Below are 21582 nucleotides of genomic sequence, written 5' to 3'. Positions count from 1 at the left end.
GCTTGTTCAGGCCTAACTGCTAATTTTCAGCAGCACTTAACTGGTTACTGCCACTGAAAATAGCTGGTTAATGTTGAACTTGGGGGTGTTCTTGGGGGACGAAGTCAGCACTTGGCCAGTTAAGTGCCGATATTCACCAGTTAAAAATCAGTCCTATCTTTATATGGCGCTCCATAGCTGGTTTAAGGCCTCTTTTACAAAGCCAGGCTAGCGATTCCTGCATGGCAAATGAGAGAAAGCCATAGGAATTGAATTGACTTTCTGTCATTGGCTGCACCGAGAATCGGTAGGGCGGCTTTGTAAAAAAAAGGCCCAAAGTGCTGAATATCAAACTTCAGCTATGCGTCAGCCGACTCGACAAACTCAGAAATTCAATGCCAAAGCCTGGACGTGGCCTAGCATTGAAGGGGCCCTTTTCCTAAGCCATGTGAGCATCTACACGCGCCCAATGCATGCCAAAATAGAGTTACCGTCTGACTACCACGTGGCTCTTACGGTTATTTCATTTTTTTGGCAAGCGTCCGATACGCGCGTCTGAAAAATAGTTTTTTTTATTTTCGGCCACGCGCTAAGTGACATTTGACGCGCATAGGTCATTACTGCCCGGATTCTTTACCGCTAGGTCAATGGCTGCCGGTAAGGTCTCAGACCCAAAATGGACGCGCGGCAATTTTGATTTTGACGCACGTCCGTTTTCGGCGAAAAAAGGGCCTTTTTTTACAGGTGCGCTAAAAAACGGATCGGCGCACGCCCAAAACCCGCACCTACCGTACCGCAAGCCATTTGTCGGCGCGCCTTCGTGAAAGGACCCCTGAATTTCCAGATTTCATGCCAGGAGAAGTCAGCAAAAATGATAATTGCCTGCCAGTTCAGTTTCAGGCCCCTAATTACTAATTCGTCTAGTTCTTTGAAGAAACATTTTGAGACTGTGCAGGGTAGCTTTACAAAGAGAAATAGGCCTTGTAAACAAGTTTATTTTGGAAAACAGTAAAAATAAAGTAAAAAAAAAAAACCTTGTTTCTGATTCTGTTCTCTTGTGAACTACTAATTTGAGGATGAATGTAGGCTGTATATCAAATTCATCTCCGTTCTCAATTAGCAGAATTTACAAACAATATGGCAGCATCTTGCGATCCTAGAGTACTAAAACTATGGCAGTATGGAAAGGCAGAATAGTCAACTCTTTGTGATTTGCACGTGAAGTTTGCAATCTGTCAGCTGACTAAACTCATGTTAACAGTGGCTAATGTGTTTTCCACTGCAGTCCTTGTTGATATGAATGTTCGGGGCCCGTCCACATGTATTTTTGCCTAACAGTATTTTTTTTATTATAGGTGGTGATGGGCTTTTAAAATAAACTGGATTTATTATACAGGGAGGAACATGGGTCATCTTTTCCAAGTTGTAGTCCGGTGATGGTCTTGTCCTTTGATTTGGATCATTAAATCCATATGGCCTTTACTCATCAAAAGAGAGCTCAGCCAAGATAAAAACAAAACCCGATTGATTTTCTGTAGTAATACAGCATGATCCAGTGATTAAATGACAGATACCCCTGCCCATTGGTTTCAGCCATATAAGCATTCATATCAACATTAATCGTCCAGGAAATGTCTTTCAAAGCTGCTCTTATCAAAGTGTTTTAAGCTTTTAACTTCAAAATGAAATATATCCAAGACTAAAATAATAAAAAGGAAATCTTTTTCTTATTTATTACCTTCCTCCCCTATACTAATTTAGTATTTACTACGAGTAAGAATGTCATTCCGCTGCGGCTGTCTGATTCAATGCTGACATTAATGCAGGAAATAAGGCTTGGCGTCACGGAGTAAAGACTGCTTTCAGCTCGATAGCTCGGTCTTTAGTCTTGCAAAGGGGATTTGATATTGCTGCTTCGCTTTCTGGGTTTGCTTTTCAAACTGGGCAACTTCCTCAGAAAGTCCTGAGACTGTTCGCTTTCTCCTTGCATCAATGCGGTGCTATATGGCTTCCTGTTTGGTAATCAAGGGCTGAGGGACAGAGGATGGCTGTTTCGATACAGTAGCGATTGCCTCAGGGATTAGTTTGTACTGCTCGGGGCCAGATCCCGCAGGTGGAGAAGGCTGTGGAGTCTCTGGAGTGGCTGCAAAAGAAAAAAAAAAAAAAGCATTTGAGAGAATTTCTTTGCTAAATATTGTGATCAAAATATGGTCTGTTATGCAGAAGGCCCCTATGACTCAGATATGACTAGGGTTACCATATGTCCGGATTTACCCGGACATGTCCTCTTTTTGAGGGCGTGTCCGGGCAACCGGGTGGGTTTTGCCAATCTGCCCGTTTGTCCAGCCTGCTCGTTTGTCCAGAAATCTGGACAAACGGGCAGATTGCTAGCCTCCCCTCCCCTTACCAGTGCCCTGGTGGTCTAGTGACCTCTTCCACCTTCGGGGCAGGAAAGAGCCCCCTCTTTCCTGCCCGGAGCGCTGCCTTGCTTGCATCCTTCCTGTTGGTGATCCTCAGTGCCGATTCAAAATGGCCGCCGAGAGTTGAAGTGACCTCACGAGACTTCAACTCTTGGCAGCCATTTTGAATCGGCGCCGAGATCACGGACAGGAAGGATGCATGCAGGGCAGCGCTCCGGGCAGGAAAGAGGGGGCTCTTTCCTGCCCCGAAGAGGTCACTAGACCACCAGGGCAGTAGTAAGGTAAGGGGAGGGGGGTGACGGGGAGGGGGGGCGATGGGGTATGTGACAGGGGGGAGGGGAAAATGTGACAGAGGGCGGAGCGAGGGTGTGAGGAGGTGGAGCGAGGGTGTGAAAAGGGGCGGGGTGGGTGTGAAAGGGGGCAGGGTGTGTGGTGGGGGCGGGGCATGTGTCCTCATTTTTGGGGGACAAAATATGGTAACCCTAGATATGACTGCTAAAGGAGGGGGTGCATGTGATCTTGAGTCAGAGCCCTAAGCAAACCTTCAGCCTTACATCCCCCATTCAATTAACTTTCAGGCCCCTAATCTGCCCCCCCCCCCCCCCCAAGACAGTATGCTTCTAAACAATAACATTTGGAGTGTGTGTATGTGTTAAGCTAGAGAAATGGGTTTTGGAAAAGTGTCCAACCTTCTGGCAGGTAAAAGGATTCATTGATGGTTCTTTGAATTTGTCCTGGCTATTTGGATCAATTGTTCTGCTTTGAGATTTCTCTGTTTAATTTCAAACTCACTGAGGGGTCCTTTTTCAAAGCTGTGGCAAAAGGGGGCCTGCGCTGGCATCGGCGCATGTTTTTGATGCATGCTGAGGCCCCCGTTTACCGCAGCGGGTAAAAGGCAGGGTTTAAAAAAATGGACGCGTGCCAGGTGAAGCACTAGCCATGCACCCATTTTGGGTGGGAGCACATCACCACCCATTGAGGTGGCGGTAAGGGTTCCTGCGCTAACTCAGCGGTAAAAAAAAATATTTTTCTAGCACCGGGAATGGCACACGCTGGGGCTGGGGGGGTGGGAACTACTGCCGGGCTGCTGCGGTAACCCAGTGGTACTTCCCTTTTAGCGAGTCGTAAGCCTGCGTTGGGCTTACCGCCACTTTGTAAAAGTGATCATAAGATCATTTACGGAGATGCCCCGGCCTACATGTTAGACCTTATTGATCTGCCACCCAGGAATGCTAAAAGATCAGCACGCACATTCCTAAATCTTCACTTCCCAAGTTGTAAACGATTAACATACAGATTAACACATGTGTCCAGCTTCTCATACATGGGTTCGCAAATGTGGAACGCATTGCCATTTGACCTGAAAACAGTTTACAACCTAATAAACTTTTGTAAATCACTGAAGATTTATCTTTTTAATAAGGCATACCACAATGATCCATAATAAGTATTGTAACGCATTACCACTCACTCATATTCTGAATGTTTTTTTCTTTCTAACCTGATTGTTTAATCTCATTGTGTCAACCATGCTCCATATGTAATATCAGTTGAACGTTTTCTCTTTTACCTGTTTAATTTTACTATCCAGCTTATAATCGAAAGTAATCGCCGGCTATTTCCTGACACAAATCGGGATATGGCCGGCGATTTCGCAAAAGTGGCGAAAAGCGTATAATCGAAAGCTACATTTGTGATAGCTTCGCCGCTTTCCCTTCGCCTCACCGGCGAAAGTTCAAAGGGGCGTGTTGGCAGCGAAGCGAAGGTGGGACATGGGCAGGCTTGGGCGTGGCTACCAGATGGCCGACTTTCGCGGATAATGGAAAAATAAAATCCGGCGATAAGCAGTATTTCGCCGGGTTTACTTGGTCCTTTTATTTTCACGACCAAGCCTCAAAAAGGTGCCCCAACTGACCAGATGACCACCGGAGGGAATGGGGGATGACCTCCCCTTATTCCCCCAGTGGTCGCCAACCCCCTCCCACACTAAAATTATTAAAATACAAACCTTTTTTGCCAGCCTGTATGCCAACCTCAAATGTCATACCCAGCACCCTGACAGCAGTATGCAGGTCCCTGGAACAGTTGTTATTGGTTGCAGTGGACTGCAGAAAGGCAGACCCAGGCCTATCCCCCCCCTACCTGTTCCACTTGTGGTGGGTAATGTTGAGCCCTCCCAAAACCCACTGTACCCACATGTAGGTGCCCCCCTTCAGCCCTTAGGGCTAGGGTAATGGTGCACACTTGTGGGCAGTGGGTTTTGGGGGGGATTTGGGGGACTCAGCACACAAGGGAAGGGTGCTATGCACCTGGAAGCTAATTTGGTTGTTTATAAAAGATGTTTGAAGTGCCCCCTAGGGTGCCCGGTTGGTGTCCTGGCATGTGAGGGGGACCATTGCACTAAAAATGCTGGCTCCTCCCACGGCCAAATGCCTTGGATTTCGCCGGGTTTGAGATCGTCGGCAGTTTTTTCCATTATCGCGGAAAAACAAAAGTGGCGATCTCAAACCCGGCGAAATCCAAGGCATTTCGCCGGGCCACACCGTATTATCGAAAAAAAAGATGGCCGGCCATCTTTTTTTAAAATACGGTTCCGGCCAGCTGTTGCGCCGCCACCAAAATAGGTCGCCGGCGACGTTCGATTATTCCCCTCTATGTCACCCATGTTCTCCATATAATACCAATTGTATCTTTGTCTCTGGTATGGCGAAAGCCATGACAGAAATTGTAAGCCACATTGAGCCTGCAAATAGGTGGGAAAATGTGGGATACAAATGCAACAAACAAACAAACAAATAAATAAATAAATAAATAAAAGAGCCCCTAAGGGAACTTCAGATTTAATGCAAAGGTGATTCAACATTAGCTTCTTCAATTAGAATGATCAGTATTCCAATGTAATTTTCTCCATCAATCTAGGTTTTAGGTATAAATCTTGGATCAAACCCTCAGTTTTTAACCTTATATTTCTGAAATCATTCGAAAGTGCTTTTTTTTTTTTCTTTTAAGGTTCTATTTTTATATGACATTGTTAATTGCCTTGAAAGGCTTTCTCATTAGGCGGTATATTAAGAGTTTAATAAACTTGGAAAATTGACTGTGCTGCCCCCCCCCCCTCCAGAAGCTGCTGCTCTAGGCAGCCACCTAGTTTTGCCTAATGGTTGGGCCAGCCTTGTCTTGAGAGCTGGTGCCAACTGGATCTTTAGGTTCTAAAAATATTTACTAAAATATTGATTTAAAAAGAAAAAGAAAATTCATCAGCGCAACCTCAGAAGTTGGATTGTTTTGCACCAGTGTCAGTAGTTGGATCATTTTGAGGCCATAGATCCCTTTGATGAATCATAAGCGATTATTTTTTTTAAAAAGCAAAACGTCTACAATTTTTACAGAAATAAACTTATAGGGCATTAGCTATATATTTCTCTTGCCCTCTCCTTATTTGAGGTTTCTGTTTGTGCTGTGACTGTTTTTCAAACAGTTCCTCAAGCTGAAGATTTATTTATTTATTTATTTATTTGCAACACTTAGACCCCGCGCTTTCCCACTTATTAGCAGGTTCAGTGCGGCTTACCTAATATAACAGGTTTACAAAGTAATATAGAATGGATAACAACTGTAATATAGTGTATAAAGAGGTGGACAATTAGATGTGGGTAAGTAAGATGGGTAAGGGAGGAGGGTGGTAGAGGTAGGGCGTGGGAGGAGGATGTGTATTGAGCCAGTGTATAGAAAAACAGCTTGTACTGAGTGATATTTGCATCCTAAATGGCCTGTGTGAGATGTATGCTGTAGCTGTTCTTTTTTGTTACATTTGTACCCCGTGCTTTCCCACTCATGGCAGGCTCAATGCAGCAGGCAATGGAGGGTTAAGTGATTTGCCCAAAGTCACAAGGAGCTGCCTGTGGCAGGAATCAAACTCAGTTCCTCAGGACCAAAGTCCACCACCCTAACCACTAGGCCACTCCTCCACTGTTGCTACTATTTGAGATTCTACATGGAATGTTGCTATTCCACTAGCAACATTCCATGTAGCAGTCGGCCCTTGCAGATCACCAATGTGGCCGCGCAGGCTTCTGCTTCTGTGAGTCTGACATCCTGCACGTACGTGCAGGACGTCAGACTCACAGAAACAGAAGCCTGCGCAGCCTTCTACATGGAATGTTGCTAGTGGAATAGCAACATTCCATGTAGAATCTCCAATAGTATCTATTTTATTTTTGTTACATTTGTACCCTGCGCTTTCCCACTCATGGCAGGCTCAATGCGGCTTACATGGGGCAATGGAGGGTTAAGTGACTTGCCTAGAGTCACAAGGAACTGCCTGTGCCTGAAGTGGGAATCAAACTCAGTTCCTCAGGACCAAAGTCCACCACCCTAACCACTAGGCCACTCCTCCACTTAAGAACATTTGCATGTTCTTAAGCATAGTAGCTGTCTCCAGGATAAGCTTCCTACCTGGACCATTGCAAGGGAACCTTCAGCCTTCTGCCACACCAATTAGTGGGTCTTTTACTTAAGCGAGCCGGTGTTTTTAGCATGCACTAAAAATAGGCATATGCTAAACGCTAAAGACGCCCATAGGCATACATAGGCGTCTTTAGTGTTTTACGCGTGGCTATTTTTAGTGCGCACTAAAAACGCCAGCACGCCTAAGTAAAAGACCCCCTTAATTTTAAAACTTCTAGCTCCTCCCCCTCAGATTCTGATAACTAAAATCACCCAACACCACCTTTCCTATCAGAATCCTATAAAAACACCGGAATGGACCGTACCTTCAAATATTAAACTTTACTATCTATACAGAACAATGAGTGTTACATCATTGCATGGACTTGTTTGTTTTTTGGAACGTAACATCTTGCTTATTTGTGTTCTTGAATTTACATTGAGGATGCAACATGAAACGAAACACAGTATCTGTTGCTTTTGAAACCCCATAACATGAAAAACGAACACATTGTAACCAACAGCAGTCCATAGAATGTGCTTATCAAACTGATTGTGCAGCTGATACTTACACATTTGTCCATTATGTATCTGAGCAGGGATTGTATTAGCCACTATAACATTAGTTACCAGATGATCTTGCACCAAGTGAGGGTGCAAAGGATGATGTGCATGAGGTGTTTCATTTGTAGATCCTGGAAAAAGAAATAATTTCAATCGGTCGCATCAGAATTAGTCCTGTAAAACACTTCTGATACTGAAAAAGAGGAGAGTGCATCATCTTAAAAGAATCTATAGTTTTGGTTCAGAAGTGATGCTGCAGAAACTTGCACACGTACAGGACACTTCGGTGGCTTTTGCCTTGTGCCTTTGTAAACGGAAAAATCTATGGGCAGATACAAGACTGTGGTCTGAGCAGTGTAGCTTGTTGCAGTTACGACTACCCATAGAGGGAAGTAAATTTGTAAAGTGTTTTCCATGTGTAGAGCATGTTTTATGCAAAAAGATGGGTGTTAATAATTGCATTGGTGTATACACTTGCATAAATAGACATGCGGACAGAAGGATGCCTTCTCTATGGTGTGCCAAGTACATGCAGAAAGCTGCGAGGTGTCCTGTGCATTGTGAAATATGAATGCACCCACACAGAGTACATTCAGAAAACTGCAAGTTGTGCAAGTGCATTGTAAAATATGAATGCATCCATGCAGAGTATATGCAGAAAGCTGCAAGGTGTGCATGTGCATTGTAAAATATGAATGCATCCATGCAGAGTATATGCAGAAAGTTGCAAGGTGTGCACGTGCATTGTAAAATAGTACATGCAGAAAGCAGCGCCTACCACAGAGCAGGTGTAACTTTGTACAGGTGCATTTTTCCACTCTAGAAGTCTGTTTTCTAAAGACACTTATGTACCTATGCTGCCTTTAAAAAATAAAACGTCTAATTCCGATTTTGGACGTTATGCTAGAAATGGCCAAAAACTGAGTGATGACATGGAGGGGCATAATACAAAGGGATGCCCAAGTTTCACAAAATGTCCCAATTGTTTCGATAATGCGGTCGGGGATGCCCAAATCTTGAAATTTTGGTCGTCCTTAGAGATGGTCGTCCCTAGACTTGGTCGTTTCTGATTTTCGGCAATAATGGAAACAAAAGACGCCCATTTCAGAAACGACCAAATGCAAGCCCTTTGGTCGTGGGAGAAACCAGCATTTGTAGTGCACTGGTCCCCCTGACATGCCAGGACACCAACCGGGCACCCTAGGAGGCACTGCAGTAGACTTCATAAAATGCTCCCAGGAACATAGCTCCCTTACTTTGTGTGCTAAGACCCCCACCCCCCCTAAAACCTACTACCCACAACTGTACACCACTACCATAGCCCTTATGGGTGAAGGGGGGCACCTAGATGTGGGTATAGTGGGTTCCTGGTGGGTTTTGGAGGGCTTGCTGTTTCCTCCACAAACGTAACAGGTAGGGAGGGGGATGGGCCTGGGTCCGCCTGCCTGAAGTGCACTGCACCCACTAAAACTGCTCCAGGGACCTGCATACTGCTGTGATGGACCTGAGTATGACATCTGAGGCTGGCAAAAAATATTTTGAAAGATGTTTTTTGAGGGTGGAAGGGGGTTAGTGACCACTGGGGGAGTAAGGGGAGGTCATCCCCAATTCTCTCCAGTGGTCATCTGGTCATTTTGGCCACCTTTTTGTGCCTTGGTCGTAAGAAAAACAAGACCAGGTAAAGTCATTCAAGTGCTCATCAGGGACGCCCTTTTTTTCCATTATGAGTCAAGGATGTCCATGTGTTAGGCACGCCCATGTCCCACCTTTGCTACGCCTCCGATACACCCCCTTGAACTTTGGCCGTCCCTGTGACGGAAAGCAGTTGGGGACGTCCAAAATCGGCTTTCGATTATAACGACATTTGGTTGACCCTGGGAGAAGGACGCCCATCTTCCGATTTGTGTCGAAAGACGGGCGTCCTTCTCTTTCGAAAATGAGCCCAATAGCCATTTTGGAACTTGAAAAACATCTATCTTTTTGGTTTGAAAATCGCCTTTTTCCTAAACGTTTTGTGATCGGTGTGTTTTTCTTTTGGGACAATTTTGGAAACTAAAACATCCAAGAGAAAAACACTCAAAAACCAGGCCATTGGGATGTCTGGGAATGGTCATTCTTAGTAGATTGGCCACACAGGTATCACAGCAGAGCAGTGGGGCAGCCTAGAGAGCACTGCAATGGACTTCACATAAAAGATCCCATCTCACCCTTACCCCCTTATATTGTATGGTGAGTTCTTCAGGAGCAGGAAAAAAAAAACCCTACTGTGTACCTCACTGTACACCACTACAATAGCTCACAACCTTGCAGGTGTCGCCTATATGAAGGTAAAGCAGATATTTAGTGTATTTTGTAGGGCTCATATGTGCCACCACAAGTCTACCAGTTAGAGTAGGATATGGGCCTGAGTAACCACTTGCCTCCACCTACCCTCCTCTCTTCCTTCCCGTTCACATTAATTGATTTGATTTGCTTACTTTATTTATTTTTTGTCTATTAGATTGTAAGCTCTTTGAGCAGGGACTGTCTTTCTTCTATGTTTGTGCAGAGCTGCATACGCCTTGTAGCGCTATAGAAATGCTAAATAGTAGTAGTAGTAGTAGTAGAATGTTGCTACTATTGGAGATTCTACATAGAATGTTGCTACTTTTGGAGATTCTACATGGAATGTTGCTATTCCACTAGCAACATTCCATGTAGAAGGCTGCGCAGGCTTCTGTTTCTGTGAGTCTAGGACATCAGACTAGATACTATTGGAGATTCTACATGGAATGTTGCTATTCCACTAGCAACATTCCATGTAGAAGGCTGCGCAGGCTTCTGTTTCTGTGAGTCTGACGTCCTGCAAGTATGTGCAGGATGTCAGACTCACAGAATCAGAAGCCTGCGCGGCCACATTGGTGATCTCGTAACCACTTGTAACCACTCGCCTCCACCTACCCTCCTCTCTTCCTTCCCGTTCACATTAATTGATTTGATTTGCTTACTTTATTTATTTTTTGTCTATTAGATTGTAAGCTCTTTGAGCAGGGACTGTCTTTCTTCTATGTTTGTGCAGCGCTGCGTATGCCTTGTAGCGCTATAGAAATGCTAAATAGTAGTAGTAGTAGTAGTAGTAGTCCCCTTCTCTACAGACCACTAGGCTACTCCTGGGACCTGCTTGCTGCTCTAATAAAAATCGCCATTATATCTGAAGCTGTCATGGAGCCTGGTATGTACTGTTTCTTTCATATCTTTATGGGGTGGAAGGGGGTCAATGACCACTGCAGGAATAAAGGGGAGGGGGAGTTGCCTTAATCCCTCCAGTGGTCATTTAGAACACCTTTTGGTCACTTAGTCATGATGGAAACAAGTCTAGCTAAAAACATCTTAATTTTGGCCCTAGACGTTTTCATCTTGTTCCATTATTGCAGTAAAATGACTATCTTCGGGGGCTGCCCATATCCCACCCAGGTCCCACCCAAAACACGGTCCCATCGTGCCTCCTTGAAATTTGGACAAACCGTGGAGCAAAACTTCTAAAATTGGGGTGTTGAAAATTGCAACTTGGATGTTTTTGAGAGAGAAACGTCCTCGTGCCATCTTCTGACTTGTCTTGGATGGTTTTTTTTTTTTAATTTTGAAAATAAGCCCCCAAATTACCTAAATCTGTGTGTATCTCTCTCTTCTAGATGTATTAAACAGACATCAAACAGCATATTTTTCAGAAATGTTTGCAGGCATTTTGTTATAAAATTATACCTATACTATATATATATATATATATATATATATATATATATATATATATATATATATATATATATATATCTACTATAATAAAACGCACCCTCAACGTTCTGAGGACACTGACGTCACTGCAGGCACTCACACACTGGTTCGTAAATTCATGGTGGTGAAGCCACAACACTCACCATGTCTTCATGCCCCGCCCTCTCGTCACACGTGATGACATCGAGGGCGGAACACGAACACAACAAGGCAAATGAACGCACGGGGAGCAGTAGGGAAACACGCAGAGCGTGTTTTCCTACTCCTCCCCTTCCAACAAATCGCACCTGCCGAGGACGTGCCCATCACCCCGCCCCTTTCACCCCATCACCCCGCCCCTTTAAAGGTACCGCCCCGCTCCCCCCCCCCCGTCGCCCCCTCTTCCGCTCATCACCTTCCCTTACGCCACTATCCCTGGTGGTCTAGCGGTACCTGTTCGCTCGGGCAGGAACGAAAGAGCCCCCGCTTTCCTGCCCGGAGCGCTGCTGCTAGCTGCCCGGCTACATCGTGTGTGAGTCCGGCTCTCAGAGTTTCAAAATGGCCACCGAGAGTTCAAGCTGCCTCGCGAGACTTCACTCTCGGCGGCCATTTTGAAACACTGAGAGCCGGACTCCCACACGATGCAGCAGGGCACCTAGCAGCACCGCTACGGGCAGGAAAGAGGGGGCTCTTTCTTTCCTGCCCCGACCGAACAGGTACCTCTACACCACCAGGGAGACTAGCGTAAGGGGAGGGGAAGGGAGTCCCATGCCCGCTAGCACCTGTTTCATCAGAGGCAGAAACGGGCCTTTTTTACTAGTGTGTGTATATATATATATCTTCCTTGTTATCTCTTATATATTAGCTTGTAATATAGGGTTTGATATTTAAAGTGTTAACCGGTTAAGAAGAGAGGTTCTCATCTGGTTAACTCACCCTGACCTGGCCCTAGGGAATGCTCAGCAGCACTTGCTTGGATAGAACCACTGAACATCCCTTCCATCCTCCATTGTGTGGGTGGTCCAAGGGCAGAGTTGACACCGGATAAGGGCTGAAATTCAACCCTTGACCAGTTAAGCTAATGTTTATGTTTATTCAGTTCTTGATCAGTTTTTGTTCTTGGCACAGCACATCAAAGCAGTGTACAAAACAAAAAGTGCTATTAAAGAAAGACATACAGTACGCACTACCAATCTATTTCGAAATTGTAGATGACATCTCTATAGTCGACGACCTAACTTGAGCTACAGCTCATTTTATCACTTAGAAACCTCTATGCAATGCCATAATGCATTCCTCCGTACCACTAAATGTGGTGCCATCTGAAACTCTGTACCCGGAAATGGCGATCGCCATCACGGCATAATGTAAGCCACATTGAGCCTGCAAATAGGTGGGAAAATGTGGGATACAAATGCTACAAAATAAATAAAATAAAGTGAAAAAAAATGAAAGAACACCAATATCAATAGGAAAGAGGAAAATTAGCAAGCAGCAGGAGAAAAATGCACTGGAAGACAGGGAGGGGGAAGGAGAAAAGGAAGGGGAGGAAATGCTGACCATCTGCTGGGTCCCGGTTCTAGCAACCCTAAGACGGGATAAATTAGAGGGGAGTCTTGGAATGCCAGAGAAATTAGATGGGCTTTCAAACAACAGCAAAAACGAGGGTAGGAGAACTCAGAGCACAGTTACAGGGTGAGGGAGTCCCAGACGGATGGGGCAGAGTGACGAGTGGACTTTAACCTGGCGAAGTGTCCTGGCGGAATAGCAAGGTGAGAGTAAAATGCAGACCGGAGAAGCCGCGGAGGACAGTAAGGTGTAATTAAACCAGCCAGAGAGGATGGAGAACCAGAAGACCACATAAATAGCAGTCCTGTCTTTGGCTGGTTTAATTTAACCCATTAAGGGCTGAATATTGCAACTTATCTGGTTAAATGCCAGCTGGCTGCACATCCAGATATTTAATGCTGGTATTCAGACATAGCCCAGCACTGAATAACCAGGACTAGTTTCAATGGTGGCGGTCAGTGTTTAAAAAAAAAAAAAACTGACCACCCCATTGGCTGATTATTGCCCAATAGTTAATAACTGTATGGTATCCTGTATATTACAACAAACGTTTGTTACGTGATTGTTACGCGCGCCTGTCGACTCTTTGTTTTCATGCTCCCTTTGCCCCGGAACAGGTTACTTCCTGTTCCGGGGCAGAGGGAGCATGAAAACGAAGAGTCGGCAGGCGCGCGGCACCCCCCCCAGCGGCGTGCACCCGGGGGGGGGTTCTTTCGCTGGGGGGATCGGGGGTTCTTTCGCCAGGGGGGGGCGTTGCGCTGTTCCGGGGGGGGGGGGGTGCTGCACCCGGGGGGCATGGCGCATCGGCGATCCGCCCCGGGTGTCAGCCCCCCTAGGAACGCCACTGAAAATGCGCCCCATAGAGCACCCTGCTTTACATTGTGAAACAAGGGTAATTCAGTCTGACCTACTGTGCATGTCCTTCAAGCTGGTAGCTCAGGTTTGTGATGCTGTCTTGAGTGACATTCACGCGCATTTTCCACAGCCTCCACTCTCAGAGTAACCAGAAACCACATACCTTAAACCAGTTTTCTACACCCCTGACCACTGTTCCCTCTAAGCTGAGCAGGAGTCCTCCACCTTCAGTCCTGCCAGTAGGTGGTGCTGTTTCATCGCCACATGTTCAAAAGTAAAGGACAGGCATGCTCTACAGGACTCCGTAGAAACCTGCTTGTCCCTAGCGATTGAAAACACAATATTGAAGCACCACTCCCCAATGGCAGTTGGAGGACTCCCGCTCAGCTTAGAGGGAACAGGGCCCCTGACCCTCCTTCTCCCCCATTCTGTTGCACACTCCTTTCATGTTGCCCATGGATGACACATCGCATGGCACCTTGTCATGAAGTTTATTTCCTCCTCCTGGCTTCATGAGCTTAATAATGCAATATTGAGCCATAATTAGCAGCAGTTTTAGCAATATGCTGACTTACTGGATATGGCCTTGCCAGGACGCCTGCTAGAGCTCCATCAGATAATGTGACGTTATCTTTCAGAGCTTATTAACATCAATGTATTATTGCTCTGTTTTGAAATGAGCAAAGATAAGTAGCATAATGCATGCGAAAGAAGAATAAAAAAAACAAGTTGCCTTCATTATCACAGGTACCATTCTCTCTAAAAATGAAAAAGACCTTAGTGAGGAAATTGTCTTCTTCATGTAGATTCACCCCTCTCCTGAATGTCACTTCATACATCTGACAAAGCAGACTCTGCTCCTTGAAGTTCATGCCTCAAAGTCTATAAGGTACCATCTACCTCTGCCAGGGCCGCCGAGAGACTGAGCCGGGCCCGGGGCAAGGTCACCCCCAGCCCCCCCCAAGGATCGCCACCACCCCGCCCCTGCCCCGCCTCTCCTCCCCCCAATCGCTACTGCTGTTGTGTCCCTCTCCTGCTCCCAGGCCACCAACGCCACAGTCCCCAGTCTCCACCTACCTACCTTCAGCTCCCTTTTGTCTGCCATCCGACCCCCTTCATTTAAAAAAACAAAACTCAAAATCGGCAGCACAGCACCTTCTGTGTGAAAGCGGAAGATCACCTTGGGTGGGCCTTCCCTCACTGTGTCCTGCCCTTGCAGAAATAGGAAGTTACATCAGAGGAGGGCGGGACACAGTGAGGGAAGGCCCGCCCGAGGCAATCTGCTGCTTTCACAAAGAAGGCGCTGAGCTGCCAATTTCGAGATTTTTTTTAAATGCAGGGGACCGGGTGGCAGACAGAAGGGAGCTGAGGGTAGGCAGGTGGAGACTGGGGATTGCGGCGCTGGCGGCCTGGGAGCAGGAGAGGGCAAGAGACCCTGGCGCCGGGCCCTCCTTGGAGTCCTGAGCCAGGGGAATTTTGCCCCCCCCCCCCCTCGGTGGCCCTGACCTCTGCCACTTTTGTTACACTTCAGGGTTTCCCATGAGCAGTGGCGTACCAAGGGTGGGGGGGTGGGGCGGTCCACCGCTGGGGGGGTGCCGCGGGCCTGTTGGCTCCGAGTCCACTCGTTCCCTCCCTGCTGCTCCCTCTGTGCGGAACAGGTTACTTCCTGTTCCGGGGCAGAGGGAGCAGCAGGGAACGAGTAGACTCGGAGCCGACAGGCGCGCGGCCCCCCCCCCAGCAGGTAAAAATGCACCCGGGGGGGGGGGGGGTTGCGCTGCACCCGGGGGGGAGGTGTAATTTCGCCGGGGGGGGGGGGGCGCATCGGCGATCCGCCCCGGGTGTCAGCCAGCCTAGAAACGCCACTGCCCATGAGATATATTTGCATGCACTGCCTCCATTGTGTGCAAATATATCTCACGCATAGTCATTGTTTTCTCTGAAATCATTGTAAATCAGCTATAAATTATTAACAAAATACTTTCATTAGCGTTAACAGAAAATCTTACAAAAGTCATACATTTAAAATAAGCCCAGCAGATCCCTGAGCTGAGTACAAATTTGCCCTGAGTAGTGGCATTGCCCCTGTAAATCAACCTTAATCTCTCCGAATCTCCAACTATTATGTCTTATTTTTCAGTTGATCATCCAGTTGAGCATATTCATTGTGAATATCTCGAAAACTAGACTGACTTGGGGGTTTCCTGGGTCGAGAAACCTTGCACTAGACTAACACAGCTAATCTTTTTAAACTCCATTAGGAAACGTTTGTCATGGCAGCTTCCACACGTGGAAAAGCACAGAATAAAGGAAAGGGAAAGGGATTTGATATATCACCTTTCTGTGGTTATTTCCAAAGTGGATGAGTGGTCTAGTGGTTAAAGCACTGGTCTTGGTTTCCAGAGGCATAAGCGCCGACTCCGTGGGTGCTGTGGGTGCTCGAGCACCCCCAATATTTCACCCGCCGGAACCGGAAGTTCTCTTCGCCAGCCCGGTGCCTGCCCTCACCTTCCTGCGTGCCACCCAAAATTTTAAAACTCATCTTACCTCAGGGTCCCGGCAGCAGCAGTGAAAGGCGTGCAGGCTCGGTACTTCAGCCTTCCCTTCTCTCTCTCTCAGCTCTGGTCCCGCCCTCATTTCCTGTTTCTGCAAGGGCGGGACCAGAGCTGAGAGAGAGAGAAGGGAAGGCTGAAGCACCATGCCTGCATGCCTTTCACTGCTGCCGCTGGGACCCTGAGCAGGTAAGATGACTTATAAAACTGGGAGGGAGGGAGGGGGGCCTGGAACTCGGAGGGAAGGGGGCCTGGAACTGGGAGGGAGGGGGGCCTGGAACTCAGAAGGAGGGCAGGCCTGGAACTCAGAGGGAGAGAGGGCGGGGGGCCTGGAACTCAGAGGGAGGGAGGAGGAACGGGAGAGGGAGGGGGATGGGGAGAGGGAAGGGAGAGGGAGAGGGGGGGGACAGGGGTGGGAGGGGGGTGGGGGGAATGCACCATATGAAAAAAAATGTCACCACCCCCAATCATTTTGAAAAGTTGGCTCCTATGTCCAGAGGTACCCAGTTCAATTCCCATTGCTGCTCCTTGTGACCTTGGGCAAGTCACTTAACCCTCCTTTTCCTAAATGTAACTCACCTTGAGCTACTACTGAAAAAGGTGTGAGCAAAATCCACATCCAAAAAAAGTGGTTTAGCACCATGCTAGAAATTACGGAATTATTTTCAGTGGTGCCTTTGGGCTGGCAGTAGTTCCAGGTTGCCACACGGCAACCCTTTAGTACAAAGGCCCCATTATTTGCCAATCCTGCCCAAACACACTTCCAGGAATGCCTTCCCCAGGATGGAAAATGGCTATGAAAATTGCGACTGAATCCGTTATTTTGTGAACACTCTTGCTTTGCTTGTACTTACCTCCGAGGAGCATCTCTTGCAACAGGTTGTCAACTTTCACCATCCCAAAGAGCTTGACGAATTGGATTTGCTCGATCATCTGCCAGGTGATGCTCTGGAGAGTAGGCAACAGGAGGAGCAGCTCGCCAAATCTTCCTCTGGAATCGTACTGCCTGTCATTGATGTAGTCTTCCAGGCTAACCTGCACCTGGTAGCGCATCCGCTTGATTTTGTTAGGATCGCTCAACCCTTTAGCATCTTTAAAATAGGAGAATTTCTATTTTTTAAAAATTATCAATTCATCCCTTGGTGCTAAAAATTATTAGAAATAAACACCTTATACAAATGCTCTTTCCTGCCCCAAAGGTGGAAGAGGTCACTAGACCACCAGGGCACTAGTAAGTAAGGGGAGGGGAGGCTAGAAATCCGGACAAACGGGCAGATTGACAAAACCCGCCCGGAGAGGACATGTCTGGGTAAATCTGGACATATGGTAACCCTACTATGGGGCCAGTGAGAACAGTATGTATCAGTCACTGCTTGCTGCAGACAGAAGATCTGCTATTTAAAAGGTATGCAGGAGGGACAGTTGTTGGGAGTTTTCAGCTAGTGGGGCTTGAGAATCCCTGCCAACCACATCATAGATGTGGTGCTACTGGGTAGGCCTGAGTCCACCAGGGCCCATCCTTGGGTATGCCACTGATTCAGCCACACTCCCAACCCCCAAGTTCTCTAGTTGCTGATGCTGTGATAAGAAAAGGATTTATGGGGCCATGGGCCCTCAGGTCCATGCCATTCCATGGCCTATGACAGGCACCATTTTGAATCTGGAGCACTGGGGTGGGAGCAGAGGGGGATTCTCATGCCCTGGCCTACTAGACTACCAGAGAAACCCACATCAAAAGGGGGGGGGGGGATAATCTGGCAGGTATGGGGAGAGTTGGAGGGCTTTCGCTTGGGACAGTATTCATTTGGAGGAGTTGCTTGTAGGGGGTGTTGATTGTGGGGAAGTGCTTGAATAAGTTAGTGTGTGTGTGTGGGGGGGGGGGGGGGGTATTTGGGGGGAAAGGCCTTGTGCTTATTGGGGGATTGAAGGTGTTTTGCAGTCACCACATTGCTGTGCTACAGACTGCCAGTAGCATAGCTACACTCTTGACTACTAGCGAACAAGATGGTCCCATGGCACTGTTGATGTTGGGCTATGCACTGTCACTGCCCACATTCTGTCCAGAACCTGCCCCTAATCATTCTAAGCAGCTAGTGTGAGATTTTTACACTGCCGGCAGATTTATGCATGCAGTAACCATTAGCATGGATTCATGCTAATGGGTACCACATGCTAACAACCATGCTAGTTTACCACCCCTCCTTTTACAAAGCCACACATTCACTTTGAATGGGCTGTGTCAGCATTACCACATTGGCAGCTGCTAATGCAGCTTTGTAAAAGGTGTGTGTGTGTGTGGGGGGGGGGGGGGGTGGATTAGTCTGGTTTAGTAAACATCTCCCAGTATATTATATTACAAGCTTCTAACGCCATTGAATTCCCTCAGCACACACACATATTACTATTATTATGCACACCAAAATACACTTCAGTTCAATTTCTTCACTCCTGTTCATCCCAGTATTTCTCCTTTCTTAGGGTTACCATACATCCGGATTTACCCGGACATGTCCTCTTTTTGAGGACATGTCCGGGCGTTTGGACGGGTTTTGCCAGTCTGCCCGTTTGTCCGGATTTCTGGACAAACGGGTGGACGGATGAGCGAGCGGGCGGACAAGCGGGCGGGCCTCCCCTCCCCTTACTTACTATCTACTGCCCTGGTGGCCTAGTGACCTCTTTGGGGCACGAAAGAGCCCCCTCTTTCCTGCCTGGAGCGCTGCCTTGCCCTGCATTCTGTTGCTATGATGGTCTTGGGATTCAAAATGGCCATCGAGAGTTGAAGCGGCCTCGCGAGACTTCAACTCTCGGTGGCCATTTTGAATCCCAAGACCGTCACAGCAACAGGACGCAGGACAAGGACAGAGCTCCGGGCAGGAAAGAGGGGGCTCTTTCCTGCCCCGAAGAGGTCACTAGACCACCAGGGCAGTAGATAGCAAGTAAGGGGAGGGGAGGTGACCCGGGGGAGGGGAAGTGATGGGGGCAGGGGAGGGGAATATGTGACCCAGGGGGAGGGGAATATGTGACAGGGGGCGGGGCAAGGATACAAAAGGGGTGGGGCATGGGCGGGACAAGGGGCGGGGTGTGGACGGGGCAGGGTTTCAGAGGACACAATATGGTAACCCTATCCTTTTTACAATTTCTGCTATTCAACATGACTGAACTTGGTCCTGGGTAACAAGGAGCCTATTGTTGATCCTCACATCTTACAGCAAGCATGCATACCTGGATCGAAAAAAATGATTGCTTTCAAACAGGCATATTCATTATCATCTATCTGGAGCTCTTGGAATGGCAGAACAAGTTCATCTAGAATTCGGATGGCTACACGTCCTATTTCCAGTTCAGGGCAGTTTCGAGGAATGATATGGTCATTTCCTGGAAGAGGAAAGACATTTCCAGAGTTTGTTGAGTCAACATTTCCATGTTCTTGAGATAGAGACATTAGTTGAATGATTAGTAGCTATGAGGCCTTTGCCGCTGCTGGTCTTAGGTTTTGCAGCTTTGTTCTACTGATAATTCATCCTACGATTATCGATGATGCAGTTGCAAGAAGGAAGAGTTAGAAGATACTACGTTACCTAAAAGCAGAATATCTTTGTAGACCATTGACCTTTTGGTAGCTCCTAATAAAAGATGTTCTCCAGCATGTGCTCTTAGTAAAGCCACCTAGAAGGGAAGGAGTAATTGTATAATAATGGATACTGTTGTTATGACTAAAAAGTGAATGTAATGAAAATCTGTTCAATGAAAGCCTAATTTTTAAGATTTCTCGTTTTAATTGCTCTCAGTTACTTCAGGTAATAGATTGTGGAGTGGTGCTTAGAAATGTTATCCATTTCACAAAATGACTTGCCACAGCGTACATATGTTTGTACAACAATGTAGAATGTACATATGTTCCCTATGAAAATTACCTAGAGAAAAAATGCCCACAGAAATTTGTACCTACTTTATCTGCAATATTCTTTCCTGGAAAACAATAAATGTTTCTACCTTCCTGACGTAACCCTGTCTCAGGTGTACCTCTGTTAAAATGTGGGCAAAAGTCCATATGTTGTAGAACAGTGTTTCCCCAAGTCTGGTCCTGGAGTACCCCTTACCAGTCAGGTTTTCAGGATAGCCACAATGAATATGCGTGAAAGAGATTTGCATATAGTGGAGGCAGTGTATGCAAATCAAGTTCATGCATATTCATTGTGGCTATCCTGAAAACCTGACTGGCAAGGGGTACTCCAGGACCAGACTTGGGGAAACACTGTTCTAGAAAACATATAGCGGTGAATATTCCAAAAATGCTAAATTCCTAACTTAGGGCATCTTTTACTAAACTGCACTGGCGATTCCTGGCGCAGCAAATGCGCACAGCTCCTCCGCCGCCACTCCCCGCCCTTCCCTCTCTGAAATGACCTTTTCTATTCTTTTCTTGCTTTTTAAAAGTAGGCGGCAGCGACTCCCATAGGCTGCCCTGCCGCTGGTCCTGGCTCTTTCTCTCTACTGCGGGCAACCCACCTCTCTCACTTAATTTTCTGTTTCTTTGGAAGTGGGCTACCCGCAGTAGAGAGAAGGAGCTACGACCGGCAGCAGGGCAGCCCATGGGAATCGCTGCCGCTGCTTTCTTTCAAAAAACAAGAAAAGAAAAAGGTAACTTCGGGTGAGGGGATTGGGGAAGAAAGGGCAGGACAATACTATAACACAAAAGTGCCACCTGAGGCCCCCCGCCTCAGGTGGCCTAATGGTAGGGCCACCACTGAGTGCAGGCCACCTTTTAGCACAGCTTAGTAAAGAGACCCCTAAATGATCAGAATACCAGCATATGTACGAATTTGTGCACATATGTGTGTAAATATTGAATACATGCCTATTTAACATACACGTGGAGGGGCATAATCGAACGGGGACACCCATCTCTAAGGACATCCTGGCGAAGGGGCGGGGAAACTCATATTATCGAAACAAGATGGGCATCCATCTTTCATTTCGATAATACGGTCGGGGACACCCAAATCTCAACATTTAGGTCGACCTTAGAGATGGTCGTCCCCGGTTTTCGGCCATAATGGAAACCGAGGACGCCCACCTCAAAAACGACCAAGCCCAAGCCCTTTGGTCATGGGAGGAGCCAGAATTCGTAGTGCACTGGTCCCCCTGACATGCCAGGACACCAACCAGGCACCCTAGGGGGCACTGCAGTGGACTCCACAAATTGCTCCCAGGTACCTAGCTCCCTTACCTTGGGTGCTGAGCTCCCCAAACCCCCCCCAAACCCCACTCCCCACAACTGTACACCACTACCATAGGGCAGCGGGGGGGGGGGGGGGGGGCAGAGGCGGGGCGGCATTGCAGCCCTCCTCGGTCCTACATTGAAGGGCCTGATGGTATAGTGGCCTTTGCGGGGGAGGAAAGAATCCCACTCTTTCCTGCCCACTGCTGCTATTCTGCATACCGGCGCC

The 21582-nt window shown here is 47.3% G+C and overlaps 1 protein-coding gene across 2 annotated transcripts in view; it reads right to left on the bottom strand.

Moving 5' to 3' along the window:
* Window positions 1-937: 937 nt before the first annotated feature.
* Window positions 938-21582, bottom strand: part of HNF4A (hepatocyte nuclear factor 4 alpha) — a 159023-nt gene continuing 138378 nt past the window's right edge. For both annotated transcript variants that reach the window (XM_030211758.1, XM_030211757.1), the window contains exons 6-10: window positions 19711-19798; window positions 19355-19507; window positions 16987-17223; window positions 7418-7540; window positions 938-2122 (exon numbers count right to left, since the gene is read on the bottom strand). In XM_030211758.1, the coding sequence (XP_030067618.1) occupies window positions 1980-2122; window positions 7418-7540; window positions 16987-17223; window positions 19355-19507; window positions 19711-19798 (744 nt within the window). In that variant the 3' untranslated portion in view covers window positions 938-1979. The remainder of the gene's footprint in view (window positions 2123-7417; window positions 7541-16986; window positions 17224-19354; window positions 19508-19710; window positions 19799-21582) is intronic.

The sequence above is a fragment of the Microcaecilia unicolor genome, chromosome 8, assembly GCF_901765095.1.
Source record: "Microcaecilia unicolor chromosome 8, aMicUni1.1, whole genome shotgun sequence".
Taxonomy (NCBI): Eukaryota; Metazoa; Chordata; class Amphibia; order Gymnophiona; family Siphonopidae; genus Microcaecilia; species Microcaecilia unicolor.
The sequence above is the reverse complement of the archived record's forward strand: the minus strand, read 5'-3'. Positions and strand labels throughout refer to the sequence as shown.